The sequence below is a fragment of the Trichogramma pretiosum genome, unplaced genomic scaffold (assembly GCF_000599845.2).
Source record: "Trichogramma pretiosum strain Unisexual culture from Peru unplaced genomic scaffold, Tpre_2.0 scaffold7, whole genome shotgun sequence".
Classification (NCBI taxonomy): domain Eukaryota; kingdom Metazoa; phylum Arthropoda; class Insecta; order Hymenoptera; family Trichogrammatidae; genus Trichogramma; species Trichogramma pretiosum.
The window spans coordinates 674,675-693,574 of NW_019641639.1; the positions used below are offsets into that span (position 1 = coordinate 674,675).

The 18,900-nt window shown below is 49.7% G+C and overlaps 1 protein-coding gene and 1 long non-coding RNA gene across 4 annotated transcripts in view; both read left to right on the plus strand.

Moving 5' to 3' along the window:
* LOC106656152 overlaps positions 1–6,834 on the plus strand; it is an 84,387-nt gene extending 77,553 nt beyond the window's left edge. For both annotated transcript variants that reach the window (XR_001339471.2, XR_002763489.1), the window contains exon 4: positions 6,103–6,834. This is a non-coding gene — a long non-coding RNA (uncharacterized LOC106656152). The remainder of the gene's footprint in view (positions 1–6,102) is intronic.
* Positions 6,835–6,944: 110 nt separating this feature from the next.
* Positions 6,945–18,900, plus strand: part of LOC106656055 (homeobox protein prospero-like) — a 30,401-nt gene continuing 18,445 nt past the window's right edge. The window contains exons 1-3 of one of the 2 annotated variants that reach the window (XM_023459536.1): positions 6,945–9,842; positions 10,096–10,611; positions 13,354–13,508. In XM_023459536.1, coding sequence (XP_023315304.1) covers positions 6,945–9,842; positions 10,096–10,611; positions 13,354–13,508 — 3,569 coding nt within the window. The remainder of the gene's footprint in view (positions 9,843–10,095; positions 10,612–13,353; positions 13,509–18,900) is intronic. The other variant, XM_014376692.2, reaches the window with a different exon arrangement.

Here is an 18,900-nt window from a genome sequence, read left to right on the forward strand (position 1 = left end):
CAGCATTGCACAGTTATGGTTGTGCAGCGTGAAAGTGCATGCTCCAGCGTGCGTGTATAGTACCGAAGGGATCTACTTGCTATCTCCGGTTTTTCAGAAAAATTCGACAACGTGAACTTTGCTGCTTGACTAACTGCGAGCGAGCGTCAGGATCTTCAATGTACCGAGCGAGCTCGTTTGTCCGTTAGATTTTTATGACTTTGCTGCACGAGCAACAAATTTCATTTCGAATGCAGACGGAGTAAAATAGTCTAGGTATTATGAGCTCTGAGCTCGGTGCATCGATGAACCTGACCTAAAGTATACCGGTACATCGTTCAGCGTTCGGATGTGTGAAAAAAGCGAAAGTATCTCAAAGCAAAGTCAACGAGATGATCAGTTGTACGCAAAATTTCCATAGTCATTGTTCTGGCTCGAATATTACACACATGCGCTTACGCTAATATATAAATCTCATCGACTCATCGGTTACATATCATATATATATATAATGTACGCACACACACATTCTAGGGTGCACAAAAAGATTCAGCTACACCATCAATTCTCGCGAGAATTCAGCGATACACACACCCTCGCGCTCGCGCACGCGTGCAAGTATACGTGCGTATAGTTGCCAGCGGTGGGCGAAAAAGTGACATTTAACCAGCTGTAAATTATGAAAATTATCCGCATGTATGTACGTGGGAGGGGGCCCAGTGATAAAAGAGGCGCCCGAAATACCTTGGCAATGAGAAAATTTCAAATTTTCCGCGTGCTGCATTCGCATTATCCCAGCGCCCGGCAGTACGCGTAATAACAAAATTAACCGTATATATACAGGATTATTTTATATCATAAACGACCAATTGACCGGCGCAGGGATCCGATGTATATATACCATAATGCACGCGTGAATCGGTCAACTTGTTGCTCGCTCGCTTTGCCGTATACGTGACGATGCAAGCCTCGTGTACTGCTCGCTGTATTTGTACATATATTAGGGCCTATGAATGCCTAAGTACGTGGGTGCATTATACGATGAGTCTACGTGCACGTCTAGGAGCTATATCAGACTGTACTGCTATAGATCGCTCGTTGTGTAGTTATCGAATGCACTAAGACGGCAGCCACGAGCCATTGTTTGCCTAACTTTACATGGTGCAATTGTTACCTATATGCTATCGGAGCAATGCTTCACTATACGAGTTACGAATTGGGTCACGATGATAACCGTAGATGCTACTTTTTCACTCAAGGAATGTGTCGAGAATTCAGGCAGAAACCGTAACACGTGTTATTTTTGTAAAATTTATTTACATCGATCCGTAGACTTGGTAACGAGCTGACCTCTACGCCCGAGCAGTCTGTCATTATTTTTCGTAATAGCTCTGCATGCGCGATCCAAGGGGGGTATCGATACTCTAGCCATCTCCGACGTTCAGGTAAATGCAACGATCGATATTACATTATAACCATAGGCTCGTCGGTGTTGGTTAACGAACGCGAAGGGGGGCCCTTACGCACATTGCCCAAGAGCCCCAGTAGCTTGGACTCGTAAGTTCACGTGCTCCTCGCAAAAAAGGCTTTAATACATGTACACGAGACAGCGTGGCAAAGAGGAAGTGCTATCATTATTATGCGAGTTTAAGCGTCGGTGTGTAGTGCGGCTGCTACGAGTCGAGCCGGCACATGGACATGGACCGTTGATCGTTATTGGGTTCCCATGTACGCGTTTAGTGCGCGCACCGGGAAGGCAGCGAGAGGCCCCCCTGCGAACTTGTCCGAGTCGCACATGACACCCACGAGCGAAAAACTTATATATACGCGCGGGGTCTCGAGTGTAATGGGTCTTTGCGTCGCTGCGCCGAGTATATAACGTGAATTCCGATGCACATGCTACGTCATGTGTGCGTTTAAGTGTACCCGAGTCGAATCTCCTTGTGTTTTTTTTTATCACCCTCAGCTGCCCCGTACTTGTAATGTAATTCGCCATATGCACGTGAAGCTCGCGAGTTTGCCAAATGCCACAGGCTTATGTCGCTCGCTCATTACTTTTCGTGAATTGTCTTATTTGGTAAAATGTAAGCATCGCTTTCAACGGAATTCGTTAAGGGTTGAAGGAGTGCCTTTGTCTGTTCTGCTAATGTAGCGTTTTTTAACCTTTGCGCCGCAGAAACATGGATTTTTTTACAATAATATCTGGAATTCAGTCTGCAAGCTCGACTCCTTTATTCCATTACAGCTATGTATACGAGTTTAGGTCAGAAGGAAAAGATACGCCGTGATCATTGTTGCGTCACGCTGTAAATGAAAAAACACAATGAAAAAAAAAGAGGCAGAGACGCCTGGCAGGTAGGAAAACGAGGCTATGACTTTTGTGCGTGCAATATAATAAAAAGAGAGACAGAGAGAGACGTATATATTTAAGGACGGAGTAGCGGCGATAGCTTGACGTATCGATGCGAGCCGAAGCATGACGGCTCGGATAGGACAAAGCAGCACTGCAACAGCTTCCTAGCAACAAACTATGTCTTTGTGCATTAAAATACCACGTGCACTTTCTCCGTGATACGTATGAAAAAAAAAAAAAACGTATCCGGTCGATCCCGAGTGCGTGAACCCTTACGCGCGGGACGCGCAGACAATAGCCGCCGTCGCCGCTGCGTGCACATACGCATGCACTTTCCTATACAGGTATAGATTTGCCCGCGTACACGGCATAGAGTATTTGCAATTAGTCTTCCGCTATGTACTCGGCGACTTCCTCCTGGCACCTATATAGGTAGCCGCTAGTTTCCGCTCTTTCCGCTTTTTCTCCCACGCGAGCTTCGAGCGCGTCAAGGTGCACAACGTTGTGTACGTACACCGCGATGCATGTATACACCACACACGTATAAGGAGCCGCGATCGCCGTGCAGCCGAGGGACCCCCGGCAAAGAACGGCTCGTTCTGACCTTATCGCGGAAAGACGCGCGCGCGATATAATGACCCCGAAGGCCAGCTGTTGCTTCGGACTCCGCCGACACCCTCCCTATACCGAGCTGAGCAAGTGGTGTGCCGCGCCAAGTATAATACGAGTCGCTCGTATAACGCCAAGGTGTGTACGATGAAAAAAAAAAAAAAATGTTGACAAAAGAATGCGTCGCGATTAGTATGTGTGAAAGTCGCCGCGTTCGAAACGGGGATCGAGTTTCCCTGATAAGTTTGTTTATGCACAATACCTGGCGTAAGGTTTAATTTATCCTCGCACAGGACCGACATCGAATCGATTTCTGCCGAGACACGCAACGATCCGCTCGGCTAATTTTTCTCGCGAAAATTCTGCCGACTATCGAGTCGATTAATCATCTTGAGATATAGTTAGCGATATTCGCGTTCTTAGGAAAGCGCATCGAAAGATACGCGCCGATTTATATACACATAGGATCTCGTTTTGTTCTTTCGGGGGCTTAATCGATCGTCGAGAAGTCAAAAGACCCCTGCCGGAATAATAGCCGTCGTCGCACATTATAATATAGCGCACACAAACACGCGCACAAATAGTCATAGAGTGGCATCTGCGTTTGAACGGTCGGCGCGAGCGCGCGCGAGTGGCACGTGGGTGCGCTCATGGATTCTCTTCTCTTTCTATACTCTACCGTGTGTACACGTATGTATGTATAGTTTATACGTACTCTCTCTCTCTCTCTCTCTCTCTCTCTCACTCGCTGTATGTATACTGAACGCAGGGGGGCAGGTGCCCTTCGCTCAGCTGTTGCTCGCTGGCGCGCGCGCGCACGCCACGGCTATATACATAATATATACTCGCGTGCCTTATGCGCGATGTATATTCCTCATAGGCGATATACATACAACATACAAATAGCGACGGGCTTTGCTTTTGTCGAGTTTGGAGTCGAATATATACACAAATAACGTCCCGGTAAAGCATGTACTCCAGCGACGGTCAAGATATACGATTGATTTTGTAACGAGGCCTAACGCAGGAGAAATCCTGATAATTTTCGTAATCGTTAACGCAGGTACAGATAAGAATTTTATTGATCGACGAGTTATCCTTATCTAAGAGCGGCCAGAAGTAGCCAGAGAGACACGCGCGCGCGACTAATTTTCAACCGGATAAAAAAGGTAAACGAGGGCGAGCATACAAGCGCGATATAAAACATGTTTTAATTGGCCAGTCTGCGAAATAGAGAATAGCTAATAAAGCTAGAAATCGAGACGGGACACATAATTGCTGCTAAGAAAATAGGATGCTCGTAATAAGGGACCGCGGCAGCAGTCATCGCATTCTCATGCGTGCATACATATAGGTACGCGCGCGGAGGGAATCATCGCGCCCTGCGAGCCCAAGATATGACTCTGAGCTCGCAGCAGCTAGCTAGCTACATGTTATACCTCGGGTGCTCTTTGTTTTCAGTCGTCGCACACATGCACGGAATGTTTGCCAAGTGTGATACAAGACTGGTCCTTACACGTATGCGGCGGTGGCGTACTATAATACGTGTCGGCAGGGCTACTTGACGATTCTCTCGTATAACCGTGCCCAAGCGCGTCTGGGAATAAAACGCGCCAAGCATGTAGTCGTCCGTGCCTATGTGTACGTCGTATATGCGTGCACTACGAGCTCGACGTCATGCACTTTGAATGCAAACATCTCTGCCGCAGAGAGAGAGAGAGAGAGCTGTGACGCACTGTGGCATCCTATACATGTGTGCATAATTACGTTATTGGGTGTGCAATAACGTTTTTATGTATGGAAAAGAGACAAGTTTTACCCTCGAGTCAATTTTTAATTCTCTCCCTCGCGTCAAAGCGACACGATTTTATTATAAGTTTATAAATATATGAAAGTGTGACACTTGCTGACGTCTTGCGCGTGGCTACAGAGCCTAGTTGCGTTGTATATTGGACATCGATCGATCTGCTTTCCTTCGTACGTGTAACGATGTATTCAAACCTCGTGACTTTCTCAAATATAAATTCCAAGTTGCTCCGATGGCCTGTTTCAACGTTATTGTATTTAGTGGATAATAGGCTGCACTCGAATTTTAATGTTCGCAAGCCCGAAGCTCGGAGCATAATTGTCTGGTCGAACGATACCTCCTCGTTGAAAAAGAGAAGCTGCATGCAGAAATGATACGCTGGAATTTCTCGAATGCGCGTACGGAAACTTTGCAAAAGTCTTTCAAAGTTTATATCATAGCTCTTATTGTACATGTACAATAAGTGCCTTAGACGGCTGGCGAACTCCTTTTTTTTTACTGCAATTATACGCTGGATACTCGTGTATACGTAAGGAAAGGCTCGTCATTCACTCTGTACTTGGCTGAATCTTGTCGAAATTTTCTGCGCTTCGTTCCTTGCGCGAAACTCAACTGCTAGTTCGTTCTTTCTTTTTTTGCTGCAAAGTACTCGTATATTTTGTAATTGGCATCGATATCTGCTTAAACCCTTTCGCTCTGCCTTGAGCTCCGAGTTTAAAAATATATACGGGCGCGCAGAAAGAAAGAGAGACCGCAGAAGTTTAGCTACAGTCAAACTGCATTGAAAAGTAAAGTGGCCCTTCATCTGAATAACTTTATTTTTTACGTCTTTTGTATCGTACTTTAATACGCGTTCCGAGACGTGCACTCGGACTTTACATTGGACGATATTTTAATCAGCTTATACTCTTTTTCTTTTTCTTGGAAGGATTGGAAATTTTTACATTCGAAAAATGTTATTAAAAACTTACATTATTCTATCACTTACTGCCATGTAATATCTACGATTTTTCACAATTGCTAATTTTTTGATATTACTATTGGTTTTTTTAACTTTTCCTACATTATTATTTAAAAGTATGTACACAAAAACATATCTCCCAGAGTAAATCATAGTACCTCTTCCATTTACTTTTCATGCCTCAGACGATTTAGCACAAAAGCGTAGACAAAGTTCATAAATTTTAAAAGACGTGAGCGACCATCGTTGCAATAGATAAATAAATCTAGTCTATAATCTAGGACGAGACGTTTCGATTAATTAGTTGCCTATAAATACATAAACATATGAAATAAAATGTTACTGAGATTTGTTTCGTTTTTACTAACAAACTGTGATTTTTGTATTTTTCAGATCCAGTCGAAAATCAAAGTAACGAAGCATCTTGGATGAACAGATCGAGCAAGCACTAATCAAACTAGCGTAAGTGAAAGCGCGGGCGCGTGTGGGGGTGGGGCAAACAGCCCTTTGGCTCGCTCGAAGAAATGCAGCTCCCCGGAGGGAGCAGGAGATCCGCAGGACCAGTGCCTAAGAGCAAGAGCGCAAGACAGCAGCAGCGAGCAGCGGCCACGGGCCAGGCAAATTGGCTTGATGCCGACTTGATCAGCGTTAAAAGCGGCAGAATCAGCAAGAAGAATCGCGGCAGGTGTCGTTCGGGCAGTCAGCGGGCGCCAAAGCAGGACAGCTCGCTGGGCCCGATTCCACGGCGGAAGGATCGGCCCACGGAATAGTGCAGCCGAGGTGCAGCCACAATCATCGTCGTCATTGCCATCAGGTAGCAAGCAACGCGTGGTCGCGTGCCGCCAACTCAGTAGCAGCAGCCAAGCATCGAAATTCGCGAAAGAAGCGAAGAGTGGGAGAAGGCTGGGCACAAGCAGCGCAAGACAGAAAGAGAGAGAAGCGGAGTGCAGCGAGCGAGGAAGGAAACACTGCAGCTGTGCGTCGGCCAGACGCAAGCAAGCGAGCAAGCAAGGGGAAGCTCGCGCGAGCGGGAAAGGAGAGAAGTGCAGACGCGCGACGCAGCAGAGCCGCAATCCTGCAGCTACCACAGCGAAGAAGACGGCGGAGCGGAGCAGCAGCAGCAGCAGTAGCAGCACAGAGTATAGCCAGACGGCCGACAGAGGGGGGATCGCAGAAGGAGCCCTGGCGGGGAGGGGAAACGCAGGCCTTCGGGGGGCCGACCAACCAGACGGCCGATGATGTCATCGGAGGAGGAGACCGACTGTTTCGCCCTCTACGGAGCAAGCACCGACAGCAAGCAGCAGCAGCTACTGAAGAAGCAGAAGCGCACGAGACAGCGCGTGGACGCCGGCGAGCCGCGCAATAGTTACTCCAGCATACCGAACTTCAGCTCGCGGCCGTCCTTTCTCGGCAGCTCGGCTGCAGGCCTCTACGGCTCTATATTCAATAGCGGCCCCCTGCCCAACAGCTGTCAGCAGTCGCAGCAGCAGCAGCAGTTGTCTCCGAGCCACCAGAGCGCGAGCAGTCAGCAGCACAGCCCGCTGCAGCAGCAGCACTCGCCTTCGCAGCAACAACAGCAGTCCTCTGGCCTAGCCTCGGCTCAGACTAGTCAAGGACAATCAACGCAACAGCAACAACAACAATTAAGCTCGTCGAGCAGTGCCGCCGGTACGACGACGTCCTCGACCTCGTCGCAGCAGCAGGCCGCTGCAGCTTTCGGCGGCTTCTTCGGGGCACCGGGCTTCGGCCCGCCCAGCAAGATGCTCAACGAGCTCTTCGGCCGGCAAGTGAAACAGGCCACGGACGCGGGTGCATCGCCCGAGGGCAGCCACGGCCTCAGCGGGGCCATCGGCGCCATGGACGCCGCGCAGACGAATCCCCTGCAGCCGGTGGTCGGCTGCGACGACCCGGCCACGGCGCCCGACATAGCCCAGCACATGCTGCGCGAGATCCTCCAGGGTCGCAAGCTCAGCGCCACCCTCGTCGATCAGGCCGCCAACACCAACAACAACAGCATCCTCAACAGTAACGGCATGCACAACAACAACAGCATACACAACAACAACAACAACACGGAACTATTGAAGTCGCAACAGCAGCAGCAACGTGAAAGTCCGCTGCAGCAGCAGCAGCAGACGCAACAAAACAGTAACAGTGAAAGTGCGCGAGTGCTCAGTGGTGGAGAAGACAGTGGGGACGGTAACGCCGGTAGCGGGAGTCATCACAGTGATCGTGACCCGGTGCTGCCGGCCGAGGCCGAAGACAGTGCGGAGGACGCGGCGTCGGCGGCGCGAGCCATGGAAGAGGCCTTCGCCGAGGCCGGCATGGAGCCCGGCACGAACCTCGACGGCTCCGACTGCGAGGCGAGCTTGCCCTCGAGTCCGAACGGCATGCGCTCGGGCTCGGTCAGTGTCAAGGAGGAGCTTCAGGACTCGCTGCTGAAGCGCTCGCCGAGTCACTCGCCGTGCCCGGTGCTGCCCAAGACCGAGAGCAGCTCGCCCACGACCGAGATCAAGCGGGCTCGCGTCGAGAACATCGTGAGCTCGATGCGCAGCTCGCCGGCCCTGCCGCAGCCCGCGCCCGCGGTGAACGGCTGCAAGAAGCGCAAGCTCTACCATCCGCAGCAGCAGCAGGTGCATCACGTGCTCCAGTCGAGTCACGTGCTGAACGACGTGACCATGCTCGACGACGACGACGAGAGCGACGAGGAGGAGGACTACGCGACGATCCGGCAGAAGCGCGAGGAGAAGGACAATCTCAAGAGCCAGTTGAACAAGCTCTACGAGCAAGTGGCGGTGATGCAGCAGAAGTACATCGAGCTCTCGAGCCGAATGGGCCCCGACACGAACGACAGCGTGGACGCGCCACCGAGCCCGCCGAGTCACCACACGGTGGCGGCTCAGCTGCCCCCACGGCCGCACAGGCCCCATCCGCCCGCGCCCTACAACGGCGCCTTGGCGGCGCTGCCCCACGATCAAGCCGCCGCGGCGGCCATGTACATGGTCAATCAAAAATTCTACCTCGAGCAGGAGAGGTACGCCGAGCGGCTCAAGCAACAGGCGGCCGCGGCCCAGGCGCAAGCACAGCAGGCGCAGCAGGCGCACCGAGAGGCGCAACGCGAGGCGCAACGCGAGGCCGCCGCGCAGCAGCATCAGGCTCAGCAGCAGCAGCAGCAGCTGCAGCGGGCGGAGCAGCGCGAGGAGGTGCTATCCATCAGGCAGCAGCAGCAGCGCGAGCGGGAGCTGCAGCGCGAGCGCGAGGCCCAGCGCAGGAGCTCGTCGCCGCAGCAGCCGCCCTCGCAGCCGCCCTCGAGGCAGGACAGCGTGGGCCCGTCGACGCCCCAGGCCTCCTCCACGGCCGTGGCCAGAATGTCCAAGTCTGGCACGCCCGTCCAGCACAAAGACTTCCACGAGAGTCTGAGCGCGTTGCGCGGCGCCGTCGAGTCGGCCAGCTCGACCATGCCCAACATCAGCGGGGCCGACCTCGAGGGCCTCGCCGACAGCCTCAAGACCGAGATCAGCTCCTATCTCAACAACCTCATCGACAGCATAGTGTCGCGCTTCGTGCAGCAAAAGAAGTTCCTGGGCAAGCAGGCCGAGGCCGGACAGGCGGCGGCCGAGCAGCTCAACAACCTCAACAAAGACCTCATGCTGGCGAGCCAGTACCTCGAGCGCAAGTCACCGAGGACCAAGGTCGTCGACCGGGGCGCTCAGCAGCAACAGCAGCAGGCCCAGTCCGACCGATCGGGTCGCGCTGGACCCCTGAACGGGGCCGGACCTGGCCAGTCGAGCTTCTCGCCGATCGCCGGTCTCGGCTCGTCGCACGCCTCCGGCCAGCACGGCGGCCTGGCGGAGAACAATCTCAACCAGCTGAATCAGCTGCCCTCGCACGCCCGGGCGACGAGCAGCCTGTTCCAGCAGCCCAAGCCGCCGACGATATACGCCATGGCTTCGATGCAGCAGCAGCAACAGCAGCAGAGGGAGCGCGAGAGGGAGCGCGAGCGGGAGCGCGAACAGAGGGAGCAGCGCAGCAGAGAGGAATACTTGAGCATGAGGGCCAACGAGGACAGCAGGGACTCGGAACAGAACGAGGCTCTGTCGCTCGTCATGACGCCTAAAAAGAAGCGCCATAAGGTAGGTGGCATTGATATCGATTCACTTTTATTTATCTCGCTTCTTATTTTCACCAAGATCGATTCGGTACGGTCATCTGGAAGATCAAAGTCGATATCAAAATTTTGACCAGACACCGCACACGAATCGAACTAATAACCATAGATCGCATTGAAAATATTTATACGTTAATTATTCATAAGATATTATTAAGCATCGAATTAAAAAGAACCAATGTCATTTGAAGCCGAGCATTCAATTTTGTAACTCTTAGTTATTTCCACAGGTAACGGATACACGAATAACCCCGCGCACGGTATCGAGAATCCTGGCGCAGGACAGCAGCTGCTCGCAGAACGGCAGCGGGAGCGTCGGGGGTGCCGACAGTCCACCACCGCCACCGCCGCCGCCGCCGCGACCCGGCCACTACCAGGGCGTCCCCATGCTGCCGGTCTCGCTGCCGACCACCGTGGCCATCCCCAATCCCAGCCTGCACGAGAGCCAGGTGTTCTCGCCGTACTCGCCGTTCTTCAATCCGCACGCGGCCGCGGGTCACGCGGGCCAGGTGCCGCCCACGGGCTCGCACCATCTGCCCGCGAGTCCGCCCGGCAGCGGCGGCGTCGAGCTCAGGGACTCGCCGCCCCTGCCCCATCCACCGGCGATGCTGCATCCGGCTCTGCTGGCGGCGGCCCACGGCAATCCCGACTACGCGCACCTCAGGATGGACAGCAACGATCGGGGTAGCGACTGCAACTCGGGCGAGATCAGCTACGACGGCATTCAGCCTACAATATCCTTTTCTAATACTTGATCAAGAACGATATATGTCATTCGTTTATATTTTCATTTCGTTTTTGCGCATCGCGATTTTAAATCGGTACGCGCCTCGAAAGCAGTTGGTTACTTTGCGATCGTCGTCCAAGGCGAGCAGTTGCGCGAAAGTTTAAGTATATACGCTAAAAGATCGCGAAACTTTGGCCGAAGTTGCCTTTAGCCTTGCGAGAGGGAGAGCCCGAGAGCTCGAGGAGTTGGGGATCGGTCGGTTCCCGGTCAAACATTCGGCCGAACGAGGAAGAGGAAGCCGGAGAGAATCCAAAGGTTCGCCTCTCGTTCGCTCAGGCCTATATGAGTAGACCAACACAGTAGCGCGCAAAGTTTAACGCACACCGAGTTCGTATGAATGTTATATTAAACGCTAGTGAGCTGCCGGGAGAGAGAGAGAGAGAGAGAGAGAGAGAGAGAGAGTTGCCCTTAACTTTAGCTGCTCGTGCGCCTGTATGTATGTGTGTGTGTGTGCACCACTCCTTTATCAAATATATGTATAGCGCCCAGACGGCAATGTGCATAGTTTGGCTTGGTTCGGGCAAGAACCAAAGTTGCCGCTGCACTGTACGGCCCTCTATACGGCAACTGACGTTGTTTCAGTCTCTCTAAGCTTGGCTTCTCCGCGAGTACGTGCTCGAATGTTATACCGCTGCAACACACCCATATACGCTCGAGAAACGGAATCTTGCACGAGCTTAAAGTACATTATCGTTGCGCGATGCAATATCTCGATCGAGCTGCGGGCTTCTGTTTGCGAATTACTTTGCCAAGCTGCCACCTCGTCGTGCCGAAGGTCACTTTTGCTCAAGAGAGAGAGAGAGAGAGAGAGAGCGAGAAAATATCGACTCTTTTCTTCATCCTCCAGTGGTCAGCGCGAAAAGAGTCATTCGCGCGATCAGTCGTGTGCAGAGAATTTTCCCACCGCTCGAGCGCGTGCTCCTTTTTTCTTTCGCTCTCTTTCTCGCGCGCATGCACGAACTTTCGAAAATAGCACCTAGCCGTGTATGTCATAAATGTGCATCAGCGAGTGAGGGGGGACGGTACTGGCTCTTTCTCTCTCTCAGGTCATTCTGTCAACTTGCGCATGCAAAAAGAAGCGCATCGTCGGGATCCTCGTACTCTCGGGCGTACATGTGTAAGTGTACATAAGAGTCGAGCTAACGTGCCGTGCACGTATAGCCAAAGCTCCAAAGAAGACGAGGCGGGGGCGCGCGTCGTCTCGTATATATGCATCGCTGCTGCTGCTACCGCTGCTGCATCGTGTACGATGCACGCCTAGCTATACGTGTATGCATCGCGAGAATGTGTGAGTGTACGTATGTGTGTGTGTGTGTGTGTGTGTGCATTTACGTATTGTAGGTTCGATCGCTACCGCTGCTTCTGCTTCTGCTACTGCTACTGCCCCGAGGCCTTTCTTTGCCGGCTTTTTCGAGAGAGCGAGCGAAGCGGCCTTTGATGTAAAATCAATGGCGCATTTTACCGAGGGGCTAGGTTCAGTAATATACTGCCACTGACGTTGCTGCTGCTGCTGCAGTTGCTGGACCCCCTCTTTTTTCTTTCTCGGACGTTTCGCGCTGCACCGAAAAATATATAACGTATATACTCGACTAGCCAGCAGCCGTACTACTAGCAGCAGTAGAAGCAGCAGCAGAGAAGAGAGCGAGCTGCGAGCTTTATTATAAGGATCAGCCATGACTTTGAACGGTAAACTCATTAAAAGCACCACTCGGTCGCAGAACAAACTCGCTTGTGCACTGCTCTTTTTTTCCTCTTTCACTAGAGAGATGCAAGCTCTCCCGTGCGTGCAGCTCTGCAGCACAAAAGTTCTTTTTGTTTTTCCCCGTATTACGATGACCGTGCGCGCGATGATTTTGCGCCCAGCGGAAGCGCGACCGCGGGGGAGAAGGAGGAGGACGCACGAAAAACATTTTTCCCAACTCTAATGATTTTGTCGAGCGAATATATAGTATAAAAACAAAAGTAAAAAGTCGGAGCTCTCTATACTCGTTGGCGAAACTTGCGGCTGCGTTATTTATTCGCGTTTGCGAGCCACGATCGAAGAAGCATTTGAAGTACAAGTGAATTAAAATAGCGGCGAAGGGGTTCGAGACAGAGTACTCCGGGGATATAAGAAAAGAATGAGATAAATCTATATGCACGTAAATGCGGAGGCGCGCGCTCGGCTCGCCGAGTACTCGGGTCGCGGATTAAAGCAATGAAAAGAATAGGCGATGAAACCACACGACGAGATCCTATTACGGATAAGGAGAGTTTCGTGTAAGGCTTCATCTGAGGATACGGCCGACAGTGCGTGTACATTTTTACGTCAGCGTCATCATCGTCGTAGACAAAACAGACTGCATTTTCGCGCGTCTATGCCTCGAGCTCTCTCCCGCTGTTTACTCGGCGGTAGGCGTAAATCTTGTCCATTGCAGCTTGTATGATTTCTAATCCGCTTGCAGCATTATTTATATATACACACATCTATCTGTATCGGAAAAAGAAAACGGGATTAAGTTTGAGATGTTGGCGCGCGATACGGAAAACAAACCAACTGCTTTCGCGATCGCGTTCTTTGCATTATTTTGGGCTGAATTCCGAAACAAACGATCGAGTCGAATAAGAATTCATTTTGAAATTTGATTATGCATAAACAAAAAAAAAACATGAAAATCTTTCTCTCGTATAAGCCTTAACCACAGTGAACTCGTCGACGTTGACACCCATGCATCTGAGGAAAGCCAAGCTGATGTTCTTCTGGGTGAGGTATCCGTCCTCTGCCGTCCTCAAGATGTACTTTCCCGACATCAAGTTCAACAAGAACAACACAGCGCAGCTCGTCAAGTGGTTCTCCAACTTTCGGTAAGTCAATCCCAATGAATTCACAGATCATTGTTCGCATACGTAATATATAGAGAGAACGAATTTGCCCGAATTTCCAATCTGCGCGATCGTGTCCAAATCCAAGAACACAGTTTTACTCGGGCCAAGTGATATTAAAACGCGAAAATGACCGCAAGTAAAATGCAAATGCGAGCTACCACTCCCTTGTTCGGGGAGGAAGGCGGAAAGAACAGGTTGGGTGCGCTGAGGAGACGCTCGGCGCGCTGGGGTGTGTCTTTCTCTCTCGCTCCTTTCGAATCTAAATTATCCCGCCCCTCGGAAAAGATGTACTACCGGCTCGCTGGCTTCAAGGATAACGCGTATTAAGCTCGACACACATATTCCCAGGTAGAAAAGAGCATCGAAGACAGCGCGCGCGCACACGTGCTAAGAGATAACGCTCGCGAAAGCGAAGCATTAGTTTGATTATAATTAGCTAAAGTACGCACGGATCAAAAATAAAACCTGCCATAGATCTCGTCCTTTTGACTACTTTTGCCATTCGCGTGCGTTATACGCGATGATAAGCTTTGCTCGATTACTTTTACGAGCTTGTAATACCTACCTTCCGAATGCTTTAACTATCAAAACTCTACTTACGCGCGTCGCCTTGCGCAGAGGATTATTTTACTGATTCGATGATGAAGCTCGATGTACGTTGGCGGAAATTTCGCGAGTCTGAAAAAAGAAAAAAAAACGAAAGAGAGAGAGAGAGAGAGAGAGAGAGACAGAGCAAGCAAGTGCACGCGCGCACAAGAGTTACTCTGTGTTCCTTTCCGCATTGCTCGCCCTATTACATTCGTTCAGGCTGCCACAGGAAGCGAAAAGACGCGCGGATGGATGTTAGCTACATGCCCAACCATTACATAGACGTTACTCAAGTCGAGCGCAAGAATAGCGAAAGCGCCGGGGACACTGGCGCACATATTCACAGAAGCCGTCGTTCGTTCATTCGCTCTCGCTCGTTCGTCGCTGCTACAACGTCCTGGTCGACTGCGACAAGCTTCCCTTCGTGTAGCAGCTTCAATGCTGCAGTGCCAGTCTCGCTTCTCGGTTCAGTCGCCCTCTTTTCTCATGCTCTTTTTCCTCGATTTTTCTGATAGACTGCACCACATCGTGTGGTGGCAGCGCCAGGCAAACAAGAAATGCACTCTCCTCACCCCCTGCATTCGTTCTACCGCTCGCTTTAAGTATTTATATATATACTTTTTTTACCATCCCTGCAATGAAACACGCTCGTTTTCTCTCTCCCTCTCTCTCTCTTTCTCTCTCTTGGAACTAAAAAGTTATTTCGCGTTTTTCCGCTTGAGGATTCGAAAAGTTTCGTGAGACTGCCGCTTCTGTTCAGCGCACATAGCAATGTACGCGCAAAACCAAAGACCTGAAAAGTCGTCGCTAGTCGTCGACGACGGCAGCGGCGGCGGTGACGACCAAGTCGTCTCTTTTCAATGCTCAGAAATAATGCATCTCGTTGTATAAAAGTGCACCATTGCATGCTTCAAATCTAAAGAGCAAAAGTTGTCGAAAACAGTGCTGCCGCCTCGCCTGTAACAGCCGGCCGCTCGTGTTTCTCTCTTTTTATTTTCAAGTTTTTCACTTTGAATTTTGTAATACCCCGCTAATTATCGATCTGCGGATGGACACTGCTAGCCGCTATAATTGACTGAGTTTCAAGTGTGTGCAACTGTGTGTGCGTATGCAAATATGCACGTGCAATGTCACGTAGAACACTCCATATAATTTAGCAATTTTTTTTTCCTTTTTTTCGTCTTTTATGTGTTCCATTCTCATTTATAGAAGAACACGTTCGCAGCGCGCAAGAACGAAATTATTTACTCGCGCGTCCTTCTATTTTTACCGCGATGCATGTTCAGTAATCGCTGATCACCATCTCACGACGTCTTTCCTACTTTTTTTTTCCACCCTCTGTCCGAGTTTTTCTTTTTGCGCATTGCACACGAGGTGGTAGTTGTGTGTGTGTGTGTGTGTGTGTGTGTGTGTGTGTGCCACCAGCTAGCATGTGCGCGATGCGAAAAAAGCACGTGTCAATCTGATAGGCTAATGCATGGGTTCCTCGCGTCGAGGAAATGCCTCGTAGTCGTGTTGTTATGCTTTTGTCACGACACACACGGGGTGCACGATTGCTATTACTATCTTATGTTTATTACACGGACATATATAGACGTGGACGGCACACGAAGACACCTATCGCGACGCTAAAATCTTACACGTGCCGAGTGATTTCGCCCGTGCTCGTCTTTCAAGGGATAATAAAAAAAGTGTACATCAGGAAAATAAAGCTCAAGCTCGATGATTTATGAGCAAGTGCAATAAGCACAATAATAACGGATCAAAATTTTAATAAAAAATAAATCAAGCGGACGTCGATAAATAATTATTTGCTTCATTGGAGTCGAATTTTCAATGTAAATGGAAAATGTCGCCTATACAACTTGACGCAATCGCACTAGACGCTTCAACATCGTATACGTCTGGCAGACATCTTTGCGGCCAGGCAGATATATCCCCGCGTTCTATCGGCTTCTTCGATCTCTTGGCCTCTATATTCTCTCTGTCGCGGCGCTTCGCAGTAGTAGCCCATGCCCGTCGTATTACGTATCGACAGCTTTTGTCCGGATGAAATGCTATGCCTCGGCGCGACTGCAAAAGCACACGTGTAAATGCGCCTATATACATACGTATATACACATCGTGCATGATGCGATTGGGGTCGTTGGAGCAAAACGCACGAAATAGCCGCTACTACGCCTGCTTATCAGATACCACGACGACGACGCCGAGCTTAACACGCGATGACTTTGCGCTTCTGATCTTATCAGTTTGTCCGCGCGAGCTTCTGTGTCTGTATACGTACGTATAATGTGCGCCAGCGAGTAGATGGCAAGAGTTTTATGTCGTACCGGCAGATATATATGCCGCGAGTAATGGTCAGATGTAAAAAAACAGTTCTATAAAAGTTTGATTTCTGTCGATGTGTAAGTATGATTGCTTATAATCGCAAGCTCGCTGGCTCGTTATTTTTTTTTTTCGTCATATAGCCACGCTGGACGAAAGAAGTAGAGTGCCAATGAATTCATAAAGAGTTGTAGAAACGAAATAATGTCGGCATATATATACACGATTCATTATTGGAAGAAATCGTCGCGTGTTCAACGCGCCGAGCAAAATAAAAAAGACAACCAAGCAGTTGCGAGTAAAGTATTAATGCGCACTTGGCGTTTCAGTAAAATTAAGCCTCGAACCGCTTATTCTTACATTATAATTTTTTTACCAACGCATCCCTTTCTCACATCGTTTTGAGACCATTTAAAAATTAGTCGCGTCGTATTGAATTATTGAGCAGTTCCACAAAATCCTTATTAGAATTTAGACAACTCTGGCTCTTCCCCTTGCTTTCCAGGGTAGTCAATTGCATCGACATTTTTTCACCTTCGCGAAAGTAAGAATAAAAAAAGGGAAAAAGATAGCAATATAAAAGCAGATGGAGTAATTATGTGAAAAGGAAACAAGGACGAGCATAATGTATACATCGTTTCGTAGACTACTTATCTTATGGCTGACATCTTACGAGCGCGACTGTGTGTCAATAATATATACGATCCGCGCGTATATATGTATATAGCTGGGTCGCGCGTCAACGCCTCGCAAGCTCCTTCTTATCGGCGCGTTCATCTCCCTAACTTACCTACTACTTTGCTCGTGAGCATTAGCAGCGAGCACGCAAAATACTACACAAGCCCGCAGAATGTATATTTAGAGGGAGGAAGAAGAAAGCCACGCGGTAATGACTCGGTAATTTCTCTAAACGCGAATTTCCTACATGTGTACATTACACCGCTACGCGTGTGTTCTTTTGTTATGCAAGCTCGCATGCGCGCCCCTAGTTCGATGGGAATAATTGATTTCTCAATTTCGGCCTTGGGTAGGAATACCGATGCTTTATTCAGAAATTGATTCGATGATACGTAAAATCCATCGACTGATAATCACGTGTCATTAGTTAATCACGCGTGAAGGTAAAATCTCCGAAGTCTCAATCTTGAGTAGCTGCAATCTAATTTCAGTGAACTTGATTTCATGTCAAGGCAAATATTTTCGCAAGATCGTGTGCTAGTCCCCATTTGCACTTGCACCTTGCGCACACTCGCATATACGAATGCAGTCTATATGAAGACTCTCTTACCCGCGCGCGCGCGCCCACTGAAGTTCTCGAGACTAGCACTCTTACCTTTTCCACGTAAGCGCATACGTACACACACGGGCTCGCGTGCCTCGCGTATTATATACGCGCTTATATTGCTCCGGGATAAAAGGAAAAGCCCAGCAGCGCGCAGACATACATGCACAGCCAAGTTAAAAAAGGCGTCTAATTAACTAACAGCAGTGAACAAGTCCCGGGGATTACCCAAAATCTTGAGAGTAAACCGTATATGGGCTCGATTATATGCACACATATGTATACGCCTGCAGCTCTCTCGGAGAAGAGCCTGAGCCATTGCTCGGGCGCAGCGTGCGACGTCGTCCTCGCCGTGTACGTATATATAAATGTGTGCGAGACTTGCAAGCTCTCTTTTCCTCTCAACCCTTTTTTACCCCTCTACTTGGAATATATGTGCATTTCACCATCTTCCCACGGCGGTGTTTTAATCCCTCAAGATTGCCTGATGGCGCACATACGCGCGCACTCGGTACGTATGTATATGTGTGTGCACGCTCACAGAAGTCAGGTGTATGAAAAAGGCCATTTAGCCTATGATATAGGTGTGTTTGCTCGAGAGCAGCTTATATAGAACAGCCTCGCGTCGAGCTCGGGCTTGCGGAGTACGCCCGCGCGCACACATGCACACATTCACGTCACTTATTCTGCCCTTATTGCAAAAGAATATGAGAGAGGAAATTCGAGGCGCGCCTTTTCTTTCTTTTTATTCTCTTCGTTCTTTCCCTTATGCGTGTGTGTGTGTGTGTGCCGTGCGCGCAAGAATGTGTGCATACTGGATCTAAACTGGCCTCCGAGGCATTTTTTATCATACATTTGCAGTTTTTTTTTTTTTACACACATCATTCTTAGCTGCAATGGATATACGCGGCGAGCTACTGAGTATACTAATAACGCCGCTGCAAGAGAAAGAAAAGAAAAATTTATTGCAAAACGTGGATGCGCTTTGCGTATTGTTTAGTTTAATGCGAAAACTAAACATATATTTTACGGAAGAACGCGTCGAGAATATCAACAGAGAAACAAGCGAGAGTATATAAAGAAAAAAGATGCGTCTGCGCGAGAGTCTTTCACGTATTTGTTTGTACAAGAGTGCGGTTTAGATCGAAAAGAGGGTCGACGACGTCGTCGTTG